The 24,189-nt window shown below is 64.6% G+C and overlaps 2 protein-coding genes across 2 annotated transcripts; one reads left to right on the forward strand and one right to left on the reverse strand.

The window, feature by feature from the left end:
* The first annotated feature begins 3,028 nt into the window (after positions 1 to 3,028).
* GNAT1 (G protein subunit alpha transducin 1) lies at positions 3,029 to 6,209 on the forward strand. The gene is made up of 8 exons (XM_076345858.1): positions 3,029 to 3,134; positions 4,288 to 4,330; positions 4,711 to 4,852; positions 4,927 to 5,084; positions 5,165 to 5,293; positions 5,380 to 5,509; positions 5,608 to 5,761; positions 6,019 to 6,209. The coding sequence occupies exons 1-8, from the start codon at positions 3,029 to 3,031 to the stop codon at positions 6,207 to 6,209; spliced, it is 1,053 nt and encodes a 350-aa protein (XP_076201973.1).
* Positions 6,210 to 8,296: 2,087 nt separating this feature from the next.
* On the reverse strand, positions 8,297 to 23,696 carry GNAI2 (G protein subunit alpha i2). Its single transcript, XM_076346224.1, has 9 exons — positions 23,549 to 23,696; positions 14,495 to 14,537; positions 14,174 to 14,315; positions 13,631 to 13,791; positions 10,920 to 11,048; positions 9,598 to 9,727; positions 9,204 to 9,357; positions 8,608 to 8,815; positions 8,297 to 8,443 (listed from the first exon to the last, which is right to left on the reverse strand). Exons 1-8 carry the CDS (start codon positions 23,664 to 23,666, stop codon positions 8,625 to 8,627), a joined length of 1,068 nt encoding a protein of 355 aa, XP_076202339.1. The 5' UTR covers positions 23,667 to 23,696; the 3' UTR covers positions 8,297 to 8,443; positions 8,608 to 8,624.
* Positions 23,697 to 24,189: the final 493 nt, after the last annotated feature.

Consider the following 24,189-nt stretch of genomic DNA (forward strand, 5'->3'; position numbering starts at 1 on the left):
GTGAGGCCAGGGTACGTGGCCCCATCTGCCCCCCACCGGGGGCTTGGCGGGGGAAGACAGGACCCTCAAGACAGGACCCAGGTGTCTGGGCCACGGTGGGGGCTCAGCCGGGGTCTTTGGGTGGGAAAGGGAAGGAGAAAGGGCCGTGCCGGGATAAAACCTCGGGCAGCTGCTGGCACTCACTGGCACCGGCACCCATGGGTGTTTGGGGCACCCAGCCCATCAGGCACCCCCTCGGGGCACCCCAGTGGGTGTGGGGGGTTGTAAATAGTTGTACATGGGGAGCGCAGAGGTGGCCAGGGCCAAGCAAGTGCTCCCTGCCACAGCCGGGGTCACCCCCAAATAAACACTGGCTTTGGGACAGACACGGGCGCCTGCGTGTGCTCTGTTGGGGATGGGGAGCAGGCAGGGAGCGGGCAGCTGGGGGCTGCGCTGCTGCCTGGCCCCATCACGTAATCCCCTTAACTCTGCCCCTGAGCCCTGCCGGGGGTGCGGCTGGGCTGGAGCCAGGCGGGGAGCAGGGCAGCCCTGGGGGAGCACTGGCCATACTGGGAAGCCGGGGGCACTGGGTGCTTGGGGGTGGGCACTGGGTAGGACAGGGGGTACGGGGAGTGGCAGTACTGGGCGGTACTGCTTGGGTGTTAGGGCTACGCTGGGGGTGTGCGCTGGGCTGGGCTAGTGGCCGGTACTGGGTGTTACTGAAGGCACTGGGAGCCCTCAGAGTCAGTACTGGGGGCACTGGGGGAAGTGTTGGAGCACTAGGATTTGGTACTGGGAGCCGGTACTTGGTGGTACTGGGGGTATGGGGTGAGGGGGGGGACTCTACAGGGGGCACTGGGGGTGGCAGTGGGCGATACTGGGCTGTACTGGGAGCACTTTGGTTGGTCAGGGGGCAATGGGGGTGGTACCGGGCTTCTCTGGGCAGTCCTGGGAGGCACTGGGGTCAGTGCTGGGAGGTCCTGGGCTATACTGGGGGTAGTACTGGGGACACTGGAGGTTGGTACTGGGCCGTACTGAGAGCATGGTATTAGAGGCATTAGGATTTGGTACTGGGAGCCGGTACTTGGTGGTACTGGGAGCACGGGGTGGGGGAGTGGTAATGGGCTCTAAGGGGGCACTGGGGGTGGTAGTGGGCGATACTGGGCTGTACTGGGGGCACTCTGGTCGGTGCTGAGGCAATGGAGGTGGTACCGGGCTCCTCTGGGCAGTCCCGGGAGGCAGCGGGGTCGGTGCCGGGAGGTCCTGGGCTCCACGGGGGGCAGCTCTGGGCGCGCTGGGGGCGGCGCGGGGCGGCACCGGGGGCTGTGCGGGGCGGCACAGGGGGCGCGGGGCGGCACCGGGGGCTGTGCGGGGCGGCACAGGGGGCGCGGGGCGGCACCGGGGGCTGTGCGGGGCGGCACCGGGGGCTGTGCGGGGCGGCACAGGGGGCGCGGGGCGGCACCGGGGGCTGTGCGGGGCGGCACCGGGGGCTGTGCGGGGCGGCACAGGGGGCGCGGGGCGGCACCGGGGGCTGTGCGGGGCGGCACCGGGGGCTGTGCGGGGCGGCACGGGGGCGCGGGGCGGCACCGGGGGCTGTGCGGGGCGGCACCGGGGGCTGTGCGGGGCGGCACAGGGGGCGCGGGGCGGCACCGGGGGCTGTGCGGGGCCCTTCCGCCCCCTGGCGGCCGAGCGCGGCGCTGCAGGAGCCCCGCGGTGCGGGGGGGGGCCACTGGGGACAGCGGGGGGAGCGGTCGGGACACGGGGGCACTGGGTTCTACTAGGGACACCTGGGGAAGTCCTGGCAGGGCCTGGGGACGCTGGGGGCGGGGGAGGACACAGAGGGGTTACTGGGGTGTCCCTGGGGACACTAAGTCTTACTGGGGTGGCCACGATGGCAGTGGGGGGCGCTGGGGACGCCGGAGGGGGGAACTGGTGGCCTAAGGACACTGGGGAGGGGCGCTGAGGGGTCTGGGAACATTGCGGGGGGGGATCACTGTGGCTGGCGTGGGAGCATGGGGGTGGCACTGGGGTGCACCTGGATGTTGGGCAGGACTTTTTTTTTGTGTGGGGGGGCGGTCCTGAAGACACTGTGGGGCACTGGGATTTCTCCTTGGGATACTGGGGAGTGTTACTGGGGAGGGGCTTGGAGACCCTGGGGAGGGTACTCGGCCATCCCTGAGGACATTGTGCAGGTGTTGCTGGAGGGGCCTGGGGACACTCCAGGGGGGGATACTGGGCTGGCCTGGTGACACTGGGAGCGTACTGGTGGGTGGTTGGGGACACTAGGGAGTGCACCCAGGAAGGCCTGGGAACATTGGTGGAGGGTCCTGGAAGGGGCCCTGGGGACACAGGGTAGGGTGACAGGGGCTGGCATTCGATCACTGGGGGGTGCACCTGGGGACACTGGGCACAGGGACCTGGAGATACTAGGATGGCTTACTGGGAGGCTGTGGGCACTGGTCCAGAGCGGGGGAGTGGTGGGGGTGGGGGTGGGGGGGTGACCAGTGTGAGCTGGGGACGATGGGGACATTTCCACCCACTGCCCCCAGCCCCTGCCAGACACCAGCAGAGCCCCCCAGCTCCAACCCCCGCCAGGGTCCACAGCAGAACCGGAGCTGCGTGGGGGTCCCACATCCCTGGGGGTGACCGGGTCACTGTCCCCAGCCCCAGGGTGGGGGCAAAGCAGGGGGCTGACCGGCCTTGGGCCACCCCAGCAGAAGCGCTGACGCCAGGAGCCGTGGGATTGCTGAGCTCAGCCCACTGCAGATTTAAGGCGGTTTATCTGGGGAGGGCAGGGGGCGGGCCCGGCTTAAGCCATGGGTGCTGAGCGCAGCACCCTGCCGAGCAGCCCCCTGGGACCTTGGACCCGTCCTTGGCCCACATTGGGCAGGCGGAGGTGGCAGTTGTGGCGGCGGCAGCGGGGCAGTTGGCAGCGGGTGCGACGGGCACAGGGAGGCGAGAGCTGGAGGCGGCGGGGGGCTGGAGCTCATCACCCATCCCGGTGCTGACCTCCAAGGAGCAGGTGAGCCACAGGACTGCGGGGCTGAGGATGGGCGCCGGGGCCAGCGCCGAGGAGAAGCACTCCCGTGAGCTGGAGAAGAAGCTCAAGGAGGATGCTGAGAAGGATGCCAGGACTGTCAAGCTGCTGCTGCTGGGTATGGGGGGGACAACACCCTGGGGGAGATACCCATCCTTTGTGCATATCACCCCAACAGCCCACCCGATGTTCCTCCGACACCCTCCAGACACCCCCCCCTAAACCCAATCAGCCCACTTAATGTTCCCCTGGCCCCCAGATGCACCCCCAAACCCAACCAATCCACCCCAACAGCCCACCCATTTCCCTGACTCCCCTAGCACCCCTAAACCCAACCAACCCACCCCAATAGCCCATCCAAAGTTTCCCTGACTCCCCCTAAACCCAACCAGCCCAGCCCAACAGTCCACCCAACAGCCCCCTGCTCCTAAGCACCCCTAAACCCAACCAGCCCAGCCCAACAGCCCCCCATTCCCAGGCTCCCCCAAACCAGCTCATCTCAACAGCTTACCCAACAGCCCCCCACCCCCTGCTAGCACCCCTAACCCAACAACCCAATCTCAACAGCCCACCCTAAAAGTCCCCAGCTTCGAGGTAACCCCAAACCCAACCAGCCCATCCAACAGCTCACCCCAACATCCCCCCACCCCAGGCCCCCCCCAAACCCAACCAACCCACCTCAAGAACTTTCACCAATACCACCTATGGGCACCTCACCCCGGCAGCCCCCCGCCACCCCATCCTCCCAGGCACCCTCAGGCATCCCCCTGCAACCCATGCCACCGCCCTTCTGCCCAGCCCTGGGGTCTGTCCCTGCAGCCCCCCGGCACTGCAGGTCCGTCCCAGTCCCTCCCAGCTGCCCCAGTGGTGCCTGTGGACTGGGATGCTCTGGACATGGTGGGACCATGAGTGCCATTGCTGTCCTCCCAGTCCAGCCCAGGGCACGTCCTCCTGCGTTGCCACAGGCTTGAGGCATTGGGTGGTGGTGGGGGTTGGGTTGCCATGCCACCGTGTCCCCTACCCCTCCCCTGGGTCCCCGAGCATGTCCCCGACTGAGCCACCGCAGATCCCATTAGCCACAGCGGCTCAGCCCAACCTTAATGCCCGCTGGCACCAGGCTGTAATCCCCCTGCCCCGCGCCACAGACCTGGCACAGCCACCAGTGTCCTCTGGCTGTGCCAGGCACTGGGGGTCCCAGGGGGCCAGCGTGGGGTGCAGCCGGGGGTGCCCATAGCGCGGGCACTACTGTGACCCATGCTTTGTCCCCGCAGGAGCAGGGGAGTCGGGGAAGAGCACCATCGTCAAGCAGATGAAGTAAGTGCCAGGGGTTGACTCTTGGCTGTGCCCCACCATGCCGCATGCCTGCCCCACGCCACAGCCATGGGGTACCCCTGTTCCACCGTGCCTGGCTCTGCCCCATGCGACAGCCATGGCATGCACCCATCCCTTAGTGCCTGGCTCAGCCCCACGGCACCCAGCTCAGCCCCATGCTGCACCCATGGGTGCCCCCACCCCATAATGTCCAGCTCAGCCCAACACTACAGTCATGGATGCCCTCACCCCACATCTCAGCCCCATGCTGCACCCACGGGTGCCCCCCCATCACAGTGCCCAGCACAGCCCCATGCTGCACCCATGGGTGCCGCCCCACCCTGCGGCACCCAGCTCAGCCCCGTGCCCCCCTCCCCGGCCAGGATCATCCACCAGGACGGTTACTCGCTGGAGGAATGCCTGGAGTTCATTGCCATCATCTACAGTAACACGCTCCAGTCCATGCTGGCCATCGTGCGGGCCATGACCACCCTCAACATCCAGTATGGGGACACAGCTCGCCAGGTGAGGGGCACCCCATGCCAGACAGGGAGTCCCGTCAGCCCCCCCCAGCCCTGCTTAGCCCCTCTCCCTTGTAGGATGATGCCCGCAAGCTGCTGCACCTCTCAGACACCATCGAGGAGGGCACCATGCCCAAGGAGATGTCAGACATCATCGGGCGGCTCTGGAAGGACTCAGGCATCCAAGCCTGCTTTGACCGCGCCTCTGAGTACCAGCTCAATGACTCGGCCGGCTAGTACGTGGGGTGGGAGGGTCTGGGCAGGGGGGTTCTGGGGGTGCCAACCCATGTCTCATGCTTGTTGCATGCCTGGCCAGCTACCTGTCGGACCTGGAGCGCCTGGTGACCCCCGGCTATGTACCCACGGAGCAGGATGTGCTGCGCTCCCGTGTCAAGACCACCGGTATCATCGAGACCCAGTTCTCCTTCAAAGACCTCAACTTCAGGTGGAGGCCGAGCCCCCGGTGAGGGCTGGTGCCAGGGGGGTGGGCAGGGGGTGAGGGGTGCTGATGTACCCCCCTGCCCTGCCCAGGATGTTTGATGTGGGCGGCCAGCGCTCGGAGCGGAAGAAGTGGATCCACTGCTTTGAGGGGGTGACCTGCATCATCTTCATTGCGGCCCTCAGCGCCTATGACATGGTCCTGGTGGAGGATGATGAAGTGGTGAGGAAGGCTCCTGGGGCACACAACCTCCCACACACTTCATCCTCATCATGACATGGGGGTCGACATGGGGCTAACGGGGCTGTGTCCCTCCGCAGAACCGCATGCACGAGAGCCTGCACCTCTTCAATAGCATCTGCAACCACCGCTACTTCGCCACCACCTCCATTGTCCTCTTCCTCAACAAGAAGGACGTCTTCCTGGACAAGATCAAGAAGGCCCATCTCAGCATCTGCTTCCCCGACTACGATGGTAAGGGTGGCGGTGGCTCACCCACCGGCTGCAGGCGGGTGGTGGTGGGGTGGCGGTGAAGGGTTGGGTGCCAGCACCCTGCAGCAGCCACCCACCAGGTGTCCTCAGCACCCCATGCAAGCAATGCTGCACTAGCATTGCTCATGGACCAAGCGAGGTTTGCCCACCCCGGGGAGTGCTGGGTGATGCTGGGCCAGCACCCACGGAGGGGGACACACCAGCCCAGGAGGGGACCCTGCTCACTGCCATGCCACCAGGTCCCAACACCTACGAGGACGCGGGCAACTACATCAAGCTGCAGTTCCTGGAGCTGAACATGCGGCGGGACGTGAAGGAGATCTACTCCCACATGACCTGCGCCACAGATACCGAGAACGTCAAGTTCGTCTTCGACGCCGTCACCGACATCATCATCAAGGAGAACCTCAAGGACTGTGGGCTCTTCTGAGCCCCAGCCCCAGCGCCCCCTCCCCAGCCCGGGCCTCCCCTGGGGCCCAGCCCCACCACTGCCCCCACCCCACCTCTGCAACCATCTCCACTTGCCCCAAACCCCTGGGATTTGACCTGCTTGGCCCCAGAACCACTGCTGGGTGGGGGGCACAGCCCCACTCCCCCTCCCCACCAGCCCTCCCGCTGGCCAGCACTGCAGGGCACACAGTGCCGCTGAGTGCTGGGGGTCCCTAGGGGCTCCAGGTGCTGGGGGGCGCTGGGTGACCCTGGGTGCTGGATGCCCTTGGGTGCTGCAGGGTGCTGGGGATCCCTGGTACCCTTGGAGCTGGGGGGTGCAGGGGGGTCCCTTGGGTGCTGAGGGACCCTGGGTACCCCTTGGAGCTGGGGGGTACTGGGGGTCCCTTGGGTGCTGGGGGTCTCTGGGTATCCATTGGAGCTGAGGGGTGCTGGGGGTTCCTTGGGGTGTTGGGGGGGTCCCTGGTACCCTTGGAGCTTGGTGGTACTGGGGGTTCCTTGGGCACTGCAGGGTGCTGAGGGTCTCTGAGTGCCCCCTGGAGCTGAGGGGTGCTGGGGGGGTCCTGGGTTCCCTTTGGAGCTGGGGGGGTGCTGGGGGGGGGTCTTCCAGGAACCCCTTGGAGCTGGGGGGGTGCTGGGGGTTCCCAGATGACCCTTGGGACTGGGGAGGCTGGTGGTCTTTGGGTGCCCCTTGGTGCTGGGTGTCCCTTGGGGTCCCTGGTACCCCTTGCTGCTGAGGAGTGCTGGGGGGTCCCTCGGGTGCTAGGGGGTCCAGGGTACCCTTTGGAGCTGGTGGGTGCGGGGGCTCCCTTGGTTGCTGCAGGTTGCTGGATGTCCATGGGTGTCCCCTGGAGCTGGGGGTTCCTGTGGGTTGCTGGGTGCAAGGAGTGCTAGATGTCCCTCAGGGCCACAGGTCACTGGGTGCCCCTGGGCACTGGGTGTCCCCAAGGACTGAGTGGTGCTGGGGCCCCCTGGGTGCCAGGAACCCCTGGGTGCCACCATCCCCCTGCTGCAGGGCCAGGGGGTGGTCATAGCCCCCCCCCCCCCCCAGCAGCACCCCCAGCTGCTGAGCTAGCACCCCCAGGGGGCCTCAGCCCCCCGGCAGCCTCCCCGCTCCCTCCCCAGGGTTCCCACTGCTGCCCTCACTCCCCACACCCAGGGGATGCTGCCGAGCCCCTGGGGTGATGCCAGCCCACCCCATGTCCCTCTCCCGGCCCCGGGAACCCCGGCAGCCCTCCTGCAGAGGCGAAGCACCCATGCCCACCCCCAGGTCACAGAGGCGGGGGGGGGGGGTCAGTATATTTTTTTTTCTCTTTTGCTTTTTTTTTTTTCTTTCTACATTTTATTATTTCAAACCATGTGAACAATTCGGTAAAACATCCTGTGGGAAAAGCGAGGCCGCGGGCACCGGCTGAGGGGGCCCCCCCAAGCTGGGGGGGGACAGCGGGGGCCGCTCTGTACAGCAGGCTCTCCTCGCCCAACGCAACAGCTAGCCCTACAAAACTAGGCTTAGAAAGAAGGGGGGGGAGATACAGGCAGTGGGAAGCACCCCCTGCCTGCCCTCCTGCCCAGCTGCTGCCCGCCGGGGGCTGCCCGTCCCTCTGGGTAGCGGGGACGGGGGGCAGCGAGGTGGGGTGGGACACGGACCCCCCCCCCAAGGCACACGGTTGGGGGGTGGGCTGGCCATGGAGGATGCCACCACCACATAGCACTCAACGCTTTTAAATAGTTTGGTAAAAAGATTTCTTTAAAAAGCAACCTCGACCCAGCTGGTGTGGTGTGTTTTTTGCGTGGTTTTGGGGATTTTTTTCTTTTTTTTCTTCTGGTTTACTAAAAGGAATGTTGTCGGTCGTGTTTTCAGCCAGGTGGGCATCCCCAAGGGGACCCCCGTGTCCCCCCCGTGCCAACAACACTTGTAATGTAAACAGTTGAGAGCGCCAGGGCTCGGGAGCGAATGAAGGGGGGGGCTGGAATGGTTCAGGGGTTAAAAACCAAGATAAAAACCTCATTTTCCCCAGGAAGGCAGAAAGGCTGACGCCAGCGAGGAGGAGGAGGATGGCGGGGGGGCGAGCGGGGGCGGCGGGGGGGACACGGGCCCTGCCGCTGCGCTGACACCCAAAAAGTCTTTTTATGGGGTGGGGGCGGAGGGATGAAACCGAAGAGAAGCAGGAGTCGGGGGGCGGCATGGTCCTTCCTTCGCCGGCGCGGCCGGGGGTCCTAGAAGAGAGCGGGCGGTGAGCAGGTGGGGTCTGGGGAGGGGGGCACGGGCACCCCCTGCCTGCCTGTGCCACGGTGGGGACAGTAGGCAGCGCCTGTCCCGTCCCCAAAGGGTGCTCCGTGACCACCCCATTTGGGGGGCCACCACCAGGACCACCACCCACCTGGGCAGCGCCGGCCCTCAGAAGAGCCCGCAGTCCTTCAGGTTGTTTTTGATGATGACGTCGGTGACGGCATCAAAGACAAACTGCACGTTCTTGGTGTCGGTGGCGCAGGTGAAGTGGGTGTAGATCTCCTTGGTGTCCTTCCGCTTGTTCAGGTCCTCGAACTTGCTCTGGATGTAGCCGGCCGCCTCGTCGTACTTGTTGGCCCCTAGGGAGGAGGAGACACTGGGCTGCCCCACGGTCGCCCAGGGACACCGGCACCCCCCTGCCACTGGCAATGAAGGGGTCTGGGCTCAGCTTGGCTCCCCTCACCACCGCAGCCACCGCCCCAATGCCAAATTGATGCTCCCCAGGCACAGTGAGCCTCAGCTAACCCCCCCAGGGCTACTGCCCCTTGTCCCCCCCCCATCCTCCCCCATCCCCTGGGGCACACCAAACACCACCGCACCGCACCTGCTGCCCCAATGCACCGCTCCCTGGGCACAGGAGAGCCAGCATCTCCTTCCCCAGCATCTCCTGCTACAGTGTCCGGGCGAGGCACTGCCCGCTCCTCCTGCCAGGGGGACCAGGGAGGGCACCGAGGGACCCCGCAGTACCTGTGTACTCAGGGAAGCAAATGGTCAGGGGGCTGTGCACGATCTTCTCCTCAAAGAGGTCCTTCTTGTTGAGGAAGAGGATGATGGACGTGTCCGTGAACCACTTGTTGTTGCAGATGCTGTCAAACAGCTTCATGCTCTCGTGCATCCGGTTCTGGCAGGGGAGACAGCAGCCTGAGCCGGGCAGGGACCCCCAGGCAGCGCCCACCCCACTGCTGCCCAACCTGCTGTCCCCCCCACTGCTCCTGCCTGCCCAGGCAGGGGATGCCGAGGGCCTTGCAAGGCTTGGGCCACACTGGCCAGGGCACTGGTGGCCGCCAGAGGAGGGGGTGCTCCCCTGGCCCCCCAAGGAGAGGGCGGCTCATGGCACCGGCTCCATCCCCCCCCAACTCACCATCTCCTCATCTTCAGCCAGCACCAGGTCGTAGGCACTCAGGGCCACGCAGAAAATGATGGCCGTCACGCCCTCGAAGCAGTGGATCCACTTCTTCCGCTCCGAGCGCTGGCCGCCCACGTCGAACATCCTGGGCAGGGAGACAGCATGGTGGTGGACAGCAGCTCCTGGCCCCACCGCCCTCGCCCCGCTCCCTGCCTCAGTTTCCCCGGCTGCCCAGAGAAGGAGCTGCACCAGGAAAAGGCGCTGGGATGGGCAGAGCGCAGCGCCTCTGCCCCAGGGGTTTTGCTGGTGCCATGGATCTGCCCCGGCACCCGCCACCTATCACAGGTGGTGTCTGGGCTTATTTCCCAGCTGGAGAAAACCCCCACCATAAGCCAGGGCAGGATCAGGCCGCCTTTCCCAGATGGGAACGCTCCCTGGAGCCAGGCTCCAGGAGATGCTCTCGGAGACCCGCTCTGGAGCGGGCACTGCAGGGTTTTGCTGGAGACCTTGGACCAAGGGGAGCTGCGGTGCCTGGCCAAGCAGCTGGGGGCTCAGCGGGATCGCGGGCAGCGCGAGGGCTCAGGGGATGATCCTGGTGCACCGCGCGCCCTCTCCTGCTGCAGGCAGCAGGGGATGCCCTGCCTCCACGGAGAAGAGCCTGGCAGCAGTGCCATGTCCACCACCAACCACCCGGCTGGCGGGGAGGCTTCCTCACTGCTGTGCCCCCCGGCCTTGGACCATCCTCTCTGCCCTGCTGCCACCTCCAAAGCACTGCCCTGGTGATGTGCAACCAAGCACCGCCATCCCACCGGGGTGGCACAGAGGTCCCTGCGAGCCCCCTGCCCTCAGGGTGGACCCCAGCAGATCTTTCTGCCGGCAGCTCCATTGCCAAGTGACTAAATCCCCCGGGATGTGCACGATGCCAGCTTTCTGCCTCAGAAACTGGAGCCCTGACTATTTCCCATGGGTTTTCGGTGGAAAGCAACCCTGGGCTGCCAGGAGGCAGCAGCGCCGGTTCCCGACTCTGAGACCCCCGGCTCCTGCTCAGCGTCCTTCCTGCAGCGGAAGCTGCGTCACGGCAGCCGGAGACGCCTTCCCCCTTCCCCTCCTCGCCAGAGGCTGGATCCGCCCCCAGGCCAAGCCCTGCGAGGCATTTTTGAGGCTGCTCCAGCTATTTTGGCGGTTTCCGCTCTCTCTGAGGCAGCAGCTCCCGCCATGAGCAAAGCCGGGGGGGGCTTGGCGTGTGCAGCGTGCAAGCAGGATCTGGCACGCCGTGGGGAGGAAGGGTTGTTTTTTTTTTGCCTTGGAAAAGGCAAAAAGGAAAGGGTCGGACGTACTTGAAGTGCAGGTCCTTGAAGGTGAAGTGGGTCTCTACGATGCCAGTGGTCTTCACCCTGGTGCGCAGCACGTCCTGCTGGGTGGGGATGTAGTCGGCACGGGCTATCCTCTCCAGGTCATTCAGGTAGCTGGGGAGGGAGCAGAAAGGTGCTGTGGAAGCTGGACCGTGGAGCACGACCCACCCAAATCCCATGGGGCATCCCCACACTGTCCCAGAGTCCCCTGCCCACACCCCAGCATCATCCATTTTGGGGGGGGGGGGGGGGGGGAGGGGGGCAGCACCGAGCCGGGCAGCACAGCGGACCCCATCCACACCCCGGGGTCACCCTGCCGCCCTGCCAGACGCAGGCAGGGCAGGGCAGGATGGCCAGCTGCTGGGGTGGCAAGGGGACGCACGGGAACGAGGGCTTGGGGGGCAGCGTGCTGGCACCGGGGGCTGGGCAGGGGATGCAGCTGGGGCTGGGGGGCTCCCCCCGTTCCCCCAGCCATTCGCACGGGGGAAACAGCAAGAGGAAAGCCTTCACTGCTATGGCAACTGGCCGCAGCGCCGGCGGAAACAATCGTTGGCGCCATGCCATTTATAGTCAAAAAACACAAAGGGCCGGCGTCCTGGAAGGAAGCAGGAGGCGGGCGGCCGGAGGGACGGGGAGCAGCATGGCCGGGGGGCTGCTGCCCACCCCAAGCCCCCCAGGGCGGCATCGCCTACCCTGCTGCCTGCCCGGCACTGCCAGACCCCGGCTCCCGGCAGCAGTGGTGGCTTAGTCCCCAAGCAGCCGCCAGGACCAGCCGAGGGATACCGGGTGGATCAAGGCAGGTTTCGATTTCTCCAGCTCACGTTGCTTTAATTAGGTTATTATAAACGGGCTCTTTTAAGCAAATTAGGCTTCCGCTAATTAAGGCCTTTGCAGCCCCATAATCTGGTGAAAGCCAGATTACAGCTCGCAAGGCCATGGGGATCCTCAGCTCCGATGGCAGCACGGCCGCTCGCCAGCTCCCGGGAAGCCCTCCGGCGTGCCAGGGCATAGCTGGAGCCGTGGGTGCCCCGGGACCCTGCTGCGGGTGCAAGGGTGGGGGGGCCAGCACGCCGCCGCGGAGCAGCTTGAAAACAGCCGGAAACACACGCGGCCTCCGGCTGACAAAAAAACAGGAAACACCATGGCAGGGCTGCGCGCGGCACTGGCAGCACTCGGACCTCACGCCCAGCCCCGGGGTGCTGGCGAGCTCCCGCCCCGGCACTCTGAGTTCCTGGCGCCCCAAGGGGCTGCAGAGGAGGAGGCTGGGGGCTGCTGCAGAGGGCTGGTGCATGGGCAGCCTGCGTGCCAGGCATGGCACGGGGCTCCTCATCCCCAGGGTGCCCTGTGCCAGCGGCACCACGGGTGGAGCACCATCCCTGCAGGGATGGACGGGGCATCAGCTATTGCACCAGCACCTCCGCGGGGCTAGAGAAAGGCTGGAGCAGCAGCTCGAGAGGGCTCCTAGTTAATACCTGTCCAACCCCCGTAACGTGCCAAACGCTCCATAAATGCACTTACGGTGATACTCGATTTGCAGACACTTTGCAGATGTATTTGCTCGAACGGTGCATGGGAGCTGCCAGGCATCTGCCGGGTCTCCCATGCCTCCAAACCAGCGCCCACGGCACAGCACGGCACTGCCGGGGAAACGCCGGTACTGGCTGGGGAGCGATGGGGCTGAGTGGGCCAGGGGCCAGGGAGGGCAGATGGATGCCAGGCAGGAGGAAGCGAAAGCTGTGGGCGCCGGAGGAAAGCGCCGGCAGGAGCTTCTCCAGGGTCGGTGCTTGCCGGGAGCTTTCCTGCAACCTTTTCCCCCAGTCACCTCAGTGCAGAAGAGGGACACACCGGTGCCAAGCGGGAGGGGATGGCTGGACTGGCACGCAGGGGGACCAAGCAGCTCCCAGGATTGCGGCGAGTCCCAAGGGTGCTCAATCCCCGGCGGGGCCAGCCTTGGTAGGGGTTTCCCAGCACACCATGAGCTCCCCCTGGCCCTGCTTTACCATGAGGGGTCTGGGCAGAGAGGGCAGGAAGGCACCATGAGAGCTGAACGCAGCCTCAGCTGCACCACCCTCTTCAGCAATCATACTTTAGGCAGATTAACTTATTTATTAAATCCCTTCAGGCATAAACCCAACCAGATGCAGGCAACTTATCTACCTAAACACTAGTTTGCTGGCTAATACGCTAGTATAATGCCAAGTCTTTCCATATAAACTCAGTTAAAAAGTCTTTTGAAAAGCCCCTTGTGCATCCTACTCATCCTGTTCAGACATGAGGGTCCCCAGTGCTTTCTCTGGGGCTTTTTCTTTCCTTCATGGCCCCATGAAGGGCCATGAGGACGGGCAGGACCCCCGGCTGTGCTCACATGGGGGGAGCCATCTCAGGGACGCCAGGAGAGAGCATCCTCCGGGAAAGGGCAGTGGGCACAGAGCAATGGCAGGAGGGGGATGCCCCGGTGCCCCCCTCCCGGGGGACACAGCACCCCGCCAGAGGAGGAAACACCTTTCAAAACATCCGCCTTCCCAGTTCTGCTCTGGCTCAGCCCCAGCGCCAGGCGGGAAGTGGCAGTACCAGCCCCCAAGCCTGGTGATGGGGAACAGCAGCCCCCAGGGGGATTTTCTGTTGCTCACTAAAAGCGACGTGGCCCACGGGGCTTGGATCCAGCCGAGCTGGGGGAAAGGAGCAGGGGTACTCACTAGGCAGCAGAGTCGTTCAGCTGGTACTCTCGAGAGCGGTTAAAACAAGCCTGGACCCCGTTGTCAGCCCACAGCCTCCGGATCACATTGGCCAGGTCCTCCGGCATGATGCCCTGCTCCTCGGCAGTGCAGGAGAGCGCGAAGAGCTGCCGAGCGTCATCCTGCAGGGAAAAAACAGGACTCGAGCATCGGCACAGGGTTATCGAAGCCCACTCTGCCCCAAAGGACCTGTCCGGAGTCCACCATGTCCCACCTGGACAGCAAGGCAGGAGCTCCAACAGTGGATGGGGACAAGACCCAAGGAAAGCAGCGGGACCCCCACCCCTGCACCCATCAGGAGCCATGCCAGGGCAGGCCACCCATGAGTTATGCTTTGGGCCCCCCCGTCCTCAGCACCAGGGACAGGAGGTCACAGCCCACCGTGGAGCAGAGGAGCTTGGGCAGGGCTACCCTTAATCCTGGTCCACCTTTGGGCGCATCTGTTTTTGCCACCCAAGGACCCCCCACCCCTGTCAGGCACAGCAGGAGCAGGAGGGCACCCACCGCTCTGGAGGAGTCTCCAAAGTCAATCTGCAGGTTCCCCATCGCCTTGATGATGGCCATGATGGACTGGATGGTGTTGCTGTAGACCACGGCTTTGTACTGCCGGCACTCCTCCTCCGAGTAGCCATCCTCGTGGATAATCCTGGGGCAGGGGAGAGACACAGGCAAGGTCAGATCTTTGTGGGGCACCCCAGGGTGCTGCCCCCCACCCATGCTCTGCGGCAACACTGATGGGAGCTTTCCCCGGCCGCCACCGGTTTCAGAGCCCGCGGCCGAGGTCTGTGTGGTGTCGACCACAGCAACGGTGCGGGGACCACTCACTTCATCTGTTTGACGATGGTGCTCTTCCCAGACTCACCGGCACCTGCGGAGAAACGAGAAGGGCAGACAAGCAGTGAGGTGCTGCCCGAAGCCGGGGACCCCCACCCTACTGGGACCCCCCCAGCCCAGGGAGGGAGGGCAGCGGGCACCTCAGCCATTGGAGAAGAGCTCCCAGCGTTGGCCAGAGCAGATGCTTGGATGGACACTGGGAATGTCAGGGCCAAGAAAGGGGCAGGAAGAGGGGAGCCTGGGGGGACCTTGCAATAGCTCCCAACGGGAGAAACGACACCTGCTCTGGGCCAGGAAAATGGCATCAATGCACTGATGTTTGCCCCGTGGTCCCAGCATGCTGCAGCCAAGACAACTGGCAGCCCTGGCTTCGGCTGAGCTTGGGGACCCCCTGCAACGGGGGGCTAAGCCCTGCCCGTCACTTGCCATCACAGTTCCAGGCAGAGCCTGAGCTTAGCTGCTGCATCCTGCATCCCTATTGTGCCGGGGGACAACGGAGCGCCAGCCTCGCCACGTGCCCACAGCTGGAGCCAGCAGCGGCCAGGACACGGAGATGCTCATGCCACCAGGTACAGGCAGGGGGGCGGACACCCAAAGCCGAGCACCCCGGGAACTTGGGAAGAAGCTGCCACCTCCGCCAGCTGGCTCAAGCAGCTCCCAGCGGGATCAGCAGCCCCCGGGGTTGCTTTTTAAATAGCGCGCACTTTCCAGCCGGCCGGGGCCCGCGCCCCAGCCAGGCTGCGGAGGCGGCTGCCAGCAGGGAAAACCGACGGCTTTTGGGGTGGGTTTATTTTTCAGCATCCAAACACGGGATGCCAGAGGTTCAGAAGGGACAGCCAGGGCGCCTAAGGCTCCCCCTCCGCCACCCCGTCCCCCTTGGGGTCATCAACCCCACGCAGGCGACGTGCAGCTCCTGGCCCAGCCCTCCCTCCCCGGGCTGGGAGCGGGGAAGGAGCAAAGTCACCCCGGCTGCAAGAAAGGGGAAGCTCAAAGGGGAAGCTGAAAGGGACGGCGCATGTCCCTTGTCCCCTTTCCAGGCAGGGAGTGCCACCGAGATGAATGAGCGCCTGGCTCATCTCACCCTGGGACCCCCAGCAGGACGAGCCCCATTCCGCCGGGGACCAGCGCGGTCCCTGCCTCCAGGTGCCAATCCCAGGGGATCCCCCCAAGCCGAGCCCGTCCCTGCGTCCTCTACCACTCCTCTCAGGGGTCCCTCTGCCACTGCCCTCAGCCACAGAGCTGCCCTTACGGGGGGCCCCAAGCAGGCAGTGGCAGGGCTGTGCTGGCACGGCTGCAGACGGGGGAAGAGAGATTACAGAGGAGGGGGAAAAAAAAAAAATAAAATAAAAGTCGAGATTATGCTAAAATTAACCAGGAAAAACAGAGCCCGTCAAGCCAGCTGAGACACAGCGGCAGGGAGCAAACGCCTTCTGCCCATGCCCATGCCACCGGCATAAATGCAGCCTAGGTGATGGGCATGTCCCCCCACGGACATCACCGCAGGCACTGCTCAGGGCATGGAGCCACCTGAGGTTGGGGCCATATTGAAGTTATACAGACCTTATATTTACTGCCACGACCACCCCGCTCCACGGTTTCCACACTGTATGTGCTAGTGGAGCAGCTTTGCTCAGCCCCGAGGTGAGCATTCGGCACGGCGGGGGCTCCCCGGTGCTGCCGAACCAGCCTCCGCCGGCGCCCTCGGGATGCTGACGCAGCACCCGGCGCAGCCCAGCCAGCCCTGCTGGGCCAGCGTTCGTGGTCAGCGCTGGCAACTCCTGCCCGGAGCTGGGAGCAGGGGTAGGAAGGACTCAGCGTATCCCTTCATTTTTTCCATTAAATATCTCTGATTTCTGGCAACGCCACCCTGTACCGCCGGGCTCGGCAGCCAGGGCCAGCTGCATTCGCCGTGCCCTTCCCCACTGCGTGCCCAGACAAGGAAACTGAGGCACACAGCAAGAGAGAACCCTGCTTATAAGCATCCCTGTGGCAAGGTGCCAGACAGTCATCCCCCAGCCTCCTGCTCTGCCTGACCCTGCCTGCCATTTGCTCCCTGCCTGGGAGGGAACAACTCCCCTGGGACCTCCTGCCCGCTCCCGGCAGGGCGGCACTCTCCGGCAGCCGCCGAGGCTGGCCATGTCCCTCGCAAACTTCCTCCACGGCTCCTGGCTCCTTCCCCGCAGCCTGCAGAAGGCAGCCCTGCCATTGCCCCCCCCCTCCCCGCTTCAAGCTAGCAACTCCGCTCGCCGCCGGGAGTTCACCCAGCACGAGAGCCCGCGTGCTTGCGGCGAGCAGAAATTCAGGCCTGAATTAATTGCAGCCCCCAGCTGCCCTGCCCGCGCCCAGAAGGAAGACGGGGCAGCAGCAATTAGGCGTCACGTGTGTGTGTGTCCCCCAGTTTCCCTTTCAAATCACTGCCTTTGCCTAATGAAGGGGCCAGGTAATTGCTGGGGAAGCTGAACGCTTCCCCCCACCGTGCCACCCCCAGCACCGGCGACTCCCACCCAGCCGAGGGTGGGGGGACCCTTACCGGCCTCCCCGGGCGAGCACAGCAGAGGGGAAGGGTTTCCAATCCCCGGAAAACCCCGGATGCCGTCCATTCAGCCCCAAAACAATCCCCAGGCAGGGTGCCAGCTGCCAGCTTCCACCCTCCTGCCCAAACCAGGCAGGAGGCAGGCAGCGCCAGGGGGGCTTCGCATCCTTCGGACCCCCCGCACCAGCCAGGCATCAGCGGGGGGGTACAGAGAGAAGCCCCCCGCCACGGGCTGACCCCACGGCCAGGCTTCCTCCAGCCCTGCCCGCTCCCTGCCTGCGCTGCCTGCCCTTCCTGCCTGCTGGGACCAGGCAGCGCTTGTTCCCAGAGCGGCGCCTGTCAAAAATAGGAGGAGAGCTCTCTCTCGGGCTGATTTCCCCCTTTTTTTGTTAAAAATAATCTTCAAAAATTTAAAATAAGCAAGCAGCTGCCTGGCTCCAAAACGCTGCATTAATCCACTGGCAAAAAATGTATTTAGCCGACATATATTTTGCAGCTCGCAATTTAAGATGATTTCTGGCCAGCATATATTTAATGCAATATATGCAATATATTTCTGGCCAGCATATATCTAATGCCATATAAGGAGCTGGTCACAGGTTTCGGGGTCCACCTCACCCACATCGCCGAGAGGGGATTTTCCATCTTGCCGCACGGCACCATCCTGTTTCATGCCTTCAAATATCCAGGCGTGGATGGAAGCGATGCACAGATGGAAAATTTTCCTTATTACAGGGGAGAAGCTGGAATTCAATCCACCAGCAGGTCCAGAGCCATCCCCATCCCCGGCACCTGGAGCCCCGTCCCCAGCCACTGTGCCGGCAAGTTTCCCGGCCTGGCAAACAGCAGCTATTATTTGAGCATGGATTTACTGATGTTTTTTACTGCCATACCAACCCGCCGATCCCCTTCCCTGCAGGACAGATGGATGCCTGGACAGAGGGACAGCTGTGGAGCCCAACCCCCTTGGCACCTGTGGGGTCCCCGCCATCAAATGGGACTTTCAAAGGTGTGTGTTAAAAGCAGAGTTACCCTAAGGACTCAAAAAATAATAATAAAAAGAGATTCCCCTCGACATTTTCCTTCCTACCCAAAATAGATGGAAAATTGCTGTAAAAATAATTGCATTTTTTTAAAACCCCACAGCGACACAGGGCGTTTTTCCCAGGGGCCATCCCGTTCTGGCACAGGGCTGGCCCCTTCCCAGGAGGAGCCCGTGCATCGGCAGCTGGTGGGATGCTGCGTCCTGGGCAGGATCCCAAAAAACTGGGGGGCACCAAGGAGGCGTAAGCCCCCCCCCCCCATCCAAGGCAGTTGATGGAGATGTGGCTCAGCCCGGCAAAAAACCCAGAAAAACAAATAAAACAGAAATAAATCGGCAGTGGGAAGGACGTTTGGAGCACACGGGGGAGGAGGGGGTGGGCTGGGGATGCTTTTTTCCTGGGGGGAGCACAGCAAACACACCCCCAGTGCCGACAAGGGCTGCTGGTGTTGGCAAGCTGGACAAAACTATCCTTGTGCCGGGCTTTTTCCAGGAATCCCGGAACTTTGCTGCTTTGTTTCTGCCCCTGCCATAGCTGGAGGGGTCCCTTTCCCCTCTCCCCTCCGCTGGCACCAGCCGCCTCCGTGCCCTTGCCCCCCACAGCGGCTGCGCCAGCACCGCGGCAGCTGGGGAAGAGCCCCTGCACGGTTCAGCAGCGAGCTGTCCCCTCCTCCCGGACACATTTGGTGTCACCAGCATCAATTTTGGGGCTCAGCCCTAGAAAAGGGGGTTCCTGAAGACCGTCACCCACTGCGCCCCCCCAGCTGCTCTGGGCACGGGGACACCGCGATGCTCCTTGCATTCTGCCCCCCCCCCCCCCCAAACACTCGGAGCGGCTCCAGTGCAGCCCGTGCCTGAGCGCTGCCCCCGGCAGTGCCATGCCCCTGCGCCTGGGTGCCATCATCCCCTCCATCCCGCCCTGCTGGGGTGGGGGGGTCACCCACTGGCACAGCTGGGATGCCACCGGCACCCTACTCCCCCCCCAGGTTTTCTGCCAACGGGGATGGAGGATTACTCAGCTCCCCCAGCTCTGGTGATTCAGCCGCCTCCGGCCCGGAAACCCATGCTCCAGCCCGGCACGGAGCAGGAAACCCGGCGGCTGCGGAGAGGCCAGGCCAGCCCCAGCTACGGCAGCAGCGCTCAGGCACACTGCGATCCTGGTCCCGGCACCCACCGGCACCCACAGCCCTGGGCAGGCTCAGCCCACGGAAGACCTTCTTCTGTAAAGCTATATATATAGGTAAAGCAATATATATATATATGCTTTTTAATACCTATATATAAAAATCAATTTATATATTGCTCCATACAAAAAAGCAATATATTTTTTTTAAATATATAAAATATCTCTCTAATGCATACATGTAAAAATATATATAAAATATACACATATAAGCCTGCCGCCTCTCCTGGGCAGAGCCTAAGTGCTCATCTCGGAGCAGAGGACTGCTGCCTGCACCTGGGACGCCACCAGCAGGGACATCGGGGTGACTCGTCCCAGGGCCTGGGTGCTAGGCTCCTTCCTCCCGTCCCATCCCGAGCCCAGCTGCCAGCTCTGGGGGGGGTTGGATGTGGGGTCCCCCCAGATCTAACAGCATCAAGATCTTCCCTGCTCCCCACCACCGCGACACCTCCCGGTCCATGGCCAGAAACACTACCAGGACCCCACCAGTGACCCCACCAAAGGGGGAACCTGATCCCCTCCCATCACCCCGGGCTGGGGCAGGAGGGAGGACAAAACCAAAACCCCAAGACAGGACAAAGTGCAGCAAAACAGGCAGCTCGCACGCATATACACAGGCGAGCCCAGGGCAGCGCCGAGGCAACGCAGCCTCCGAAAGTCACAGCTGGTCCCTCCCTTCCTCTATTTTTATGCAAGCCCCCCCCAAAAAAAGATATAAAGCTGCCAAGCCCTGCCCTGGCCGCCCTTGCCCCGGCTACCGGCTCGCCCAGGCAGGATCTTGTACAGGCAGCTGCCTGCTTGACTTACCGACCCAGCCCGGGTGGGGTGCAAGGGGAGCATCCTTGCCCTGGGGTTTGCACCTCCAGCACCAAAAACCACTGGGGATCAACCCGCCAGCACTTTCCCCCGCCCCAGGCACCTTCGCAGCTCAAACACCTCCGGAGCAGCCGAGAAATCCTTTCGCTTTCCTAATCCTCCGTAGGAAGATAAGGAATTAGGGGCTTTGAGCGCGGCAGACGCTTGCCTGCTGCTGATCCTGCACCTCCCCGGAGCATCCCGGCTCCCACGGGAAAGGAGATGGGCTGGGCAGGACCTGACTTCCACTGTTGCCCAGCAGAAATGGCCGGCGACTCCAGCAGTTTGAGCCCCGGTAATGGCGAGGAGCCAGCTGTGGCACTGGAGCTGCCAGCAGCGCCGCTGCACGGGGCGGATGCTCCAGGTGCTTTCAGGCGCCGGTGGTGGCACCTGGCCTCTCCCAACACCAAAACCTTGGGAGGTTTCTACTTTCCAGTGGCGCAGGGAGGAGAATTGCTTCATTAGGGGGGGGATTGCTTCGTTAGGGATTTCTTCCCATCAGAGACCAGAGCTTCAAACCATCCAGCACACAACCTATTTGCTGGAGCCAGCAAACAGCAGAGGAAAACCTCCAGGCAGCGGCAGGTGCTGCAGGCAGAAGCGGTGCTGTGCCCATGGCTGCAGTGCCGGCTGCCGCTGGGGGGGTCCTGCCTGCCCCCACCGCCCTGATGGCACACGTCCAACCCTCTCCGGCTCGCCCGCTGTGGCGGAGGAAAGGCAGAAGCAGACTCATGGTCACAGACGGGGCACAGCACTGAGCCAAGGCGGCTCCACCGGTTAGCCTCAAGCCCTCCATGGTGCCGGTGGCCGGCACGGCCCTGCGCTCCTGCTGCCACCGCCGCACGCCGAGGCCAGTGCTCTCTACTCATACCATGTCCTGCCTGGCTGCACCGGCAGCTCTAAGCCGCGGCTGTGGGATGGGATGAGTCACCGGCAAAAACCGGCGGTCCTTGGAAGAGGCATCTCCTCTTCATGCCGCAGGCTGATTCGGCATGAAGGGTGAAACCATTTTCCTCCCTAACTTTTCATCCCAAATTTTCCTCCAACCATGGGAAAAAAATAAGCCATAGGAAGTGTGGGCAGCGGGGACATGGGAGCGTCCTCCTGGCACCACATCCCCACCTCGAGGGGTTCTTGCAGAGGGGGGGATACCACAAGCGGCAGACCCCGGGGGGGTCAACGCCGGCCCCACCTCCCCAGCCGCTCCTTGCTGGCTTGGAAGGATTTTCCGGACATGGCTCAGCTCGGAAATGGGCAGTAGTGACCCAAGGCTTCAGCGCTATTTACACCTGAACAGCTGTGAGGGAAAAAAATAAACATAAAAAAAAAAGTAAAAAAAGAGACGTTTTGCGCTATTTTTGGCTTTAGAAACCAGCTGAGATCAGAAACACTGCCCATAAACGCTGGCCCCGGCAGAAAGGAGTGTGGCCGTCCTCCTCCTCCTCCTCCTGCCTCCGCTTTGGCACAGAGCGGGACATGGGGAAAGGAGTGCTGGCCAGCCGGCCCACGCCGTGATCCTCACCAACGTGTGAGCCCCCGCCGCACCTTGGTGATGCTCAGCGCCAGCCAGCCGGGCTCCCCCAACCGGGGCACCCAGAGCCGACGGTGCCGGGGTGATGCTGCCCATCCCGGCCGGTCCCCAGAGCCTCCCGGAGCCCTGTGGAAAGGAAGTGCCAACCCCCCCCCCAGCCAGCTGCACCCCCTGGCACCGTTATTTCACGCCGGGCAGCGGTCCGAGAGGAGCCGAGCCGGCAGCAAGGCTTGGCGCGGGAGCCGCTCGCGGCGAAGGGGGGACCACGTGTTTCCCCAACAGCCTGCAAACCCCGTGGGGTTTCACTCCGCCGGCGCCCTGCCCTCCCCGGAAACAAGTGGGTCGGTGAGCTTGCACAACCGGCGAGCTCCCCCCCGACGGCGCAGACCCCCGCCCGGCCCCCCCAGGACGGGTCTTGCCGCCGGCACGGCTCACGCCAAGGCAAAAACAAAATAAAAATAACCCCAAAAAAACCTAAGCGCTCTGTTAAACGAGCATTTCAAGGCATTAACTACGTATTTCTCAAGGCAGGCAGGGGTTGAGCAAATAAAGGGCTGCCGGATTTCGGCGTGACTTCCTGCTGCCGGCAGCTTCCTCTGCCGACTGCGACGAGCCGAAAGACATTTTCTGCCGGCACTCCCCAGGCAGCAGCCGGGGATTTCTCTGCCCATCCTGGGTCCCACCAGCCCACAGTGCCGTGGGAGCCCCATGCGCTCCCGCGTCACACTCGGAGCGAGGCTCTCCCTGGGAATTTCGGAAGGGGAATAAAAACCCCAACTGGGAGTTATTAAAAAAAATAGAAATTAAAATAAATAAGCGGCTGCCTTGCCCGCAGGCACAGGGCAGGTCTGTGAACGCCCACAGGAGCATCGCCTTGGTGCTTTGAAGAGCGCAAGCGGCCCGTTATCGGTATGAAAATAGGGTATCCGTGGGGCAGAGCACCCGTGGGCTGCGCGGGGCCCTGCCCGCTGCAGGGAGCGCGTGGGGCAGAGCCGGTTGCCTGAGCCCCCTGCTCCCCCACAGCGAGGGGAGGGCGAAGGCAAGATGGAGGGGCTCGGGCCCGTCCTGGTGCCCCAGCGGGTGGAGGCGCAGGGCAGCGGGCGCCCATCGGCCCCGTTACCTCCACCCCAGCTGCCCTGTGTCCGGGGTGAGGGGGAGCCCATGGAGGGGCCCACCGGCACGGCTGGGCAGCCGGGGGTCCCGGGCAGGCAGGATGGGGTGCCCAGACTTGCGGGGCCTTTGCTGGTGGGGGCCAGCCCGGAGGGTGGGGATGCCCCCACTTGCACCCCCAAGGGATGTGCCCAGGCTGGACACCGACGGGGCTGGGGGGACGGTACCGCAGTGGGGTGGGGCTGGCACCCCACTTCCGGGGGGAACCCCAAGGCCTGGGGTGGGGCTGGTACCCTGCTCCTGGGGGACACCCAAGGCTTGCTGTAGGGCCAGCAGTCCACTCTGGGGGGGATCCCCGAAGCCTGGAGTGGGGCTGGCACCCCACTCCAGGAGGGATCCCCAAAGCCTGAGATATGGCTGGCACCCCACTCCAGAGGGGATCCCCGAGGCCTCCTGTGGGGTCAGCACCCCAAACCTGGGGGAGAACCCAGAAGCCTGGGGCGGAGCAGGCACGCCACTCCTGGGGGGGATCCCCGGGGCCCGAGATGGGGCCGACACCCCCCTGGGGGGGGGACCCCGAAGCCTGGGTTGGGCCCAGCATCCCACTCCTGGGGGATCGCCGGGGCGGGGCCAGCACCCCCGCGGGCTGCTACCCAGGGTCGCTCCGGGGCAGCACGGGGCGGGGGTGTCGGGGCTGCCCGGTTCCGGCAGGGCCGGTGGGGGGAGCCCGGGAGGTATCCCGGGGTGGGGGGGGGGGAGGGAGGCCCGGAGGGTGGGCCCGGGGGTCTCACCCAGCAGCAGCAGCTTCACCTCCCGCGCCGCCTTCTCGCCGTCCTCCCGCAGGTTCTTGTCGATCATGCGGGAGCGCTCGGCGGCCGCCTTGTCCTCGGCGCTCACGGTGCAGCCCATGGCGGCGGCGGCGGCGGCTGCCTGCGCGCGGCCGCGGCTCTGCCCTGCCCGGCCCTGCCCGCCCCGCCCGCGCCGCCCCGCCCCGCCCCTGCGCGGGGCCGATGGCGGGGCGGGGCCGACGGCGGGGCGGGGCCGACGGCGGGGCGGGGCCGACGGCGGGGCGGGGCCGACGGCGGGGCGGGGCCGACGGCGGGGCGGGGCAAGGCGGAGGGCGGGGCAAGGCGGAGGGCGGGCCCGCCGCGGGCAGAGGGGGCGGGGCCTCATCCCTACCCGGCGGGACGGGCCCCCACGCGGCAGCTCCGGGCACCGGCCGCGGTGCGCCCCGGGAGAGGCGGGCACGGGGCCGCGGTGCGCCCCGGGAGAGGCGGGCACCGGCCGCGGTGCGCCCCGGGAGAGGCGGGCACGGGGCCGCGGTGCGCCCCGGGAGAGGCGGGCACCGGCCGCGGTGCGCCCCGGGAGAGGCGGGCATGGGACCGCGGTGCGCCCCGGGAGAGGCGGGCACCGGCCGCGATGCGCCCCGGGA

Source organism: Aptenodytes patagonicus, chromosome 8 (genome assembly GCF_965638725.1).
Source record: "Aptenodytes patagonicus chromosome 8, bAptPat1.pri.cur, whole genome shotgun sequence".
Taxonomy (NCBI): Eukaryota; Metazoa; Chordata; class Aves; order Sphenisciformes; family Spheniscidae; genus Aptenodytes; species Aptenodytes patagonicus.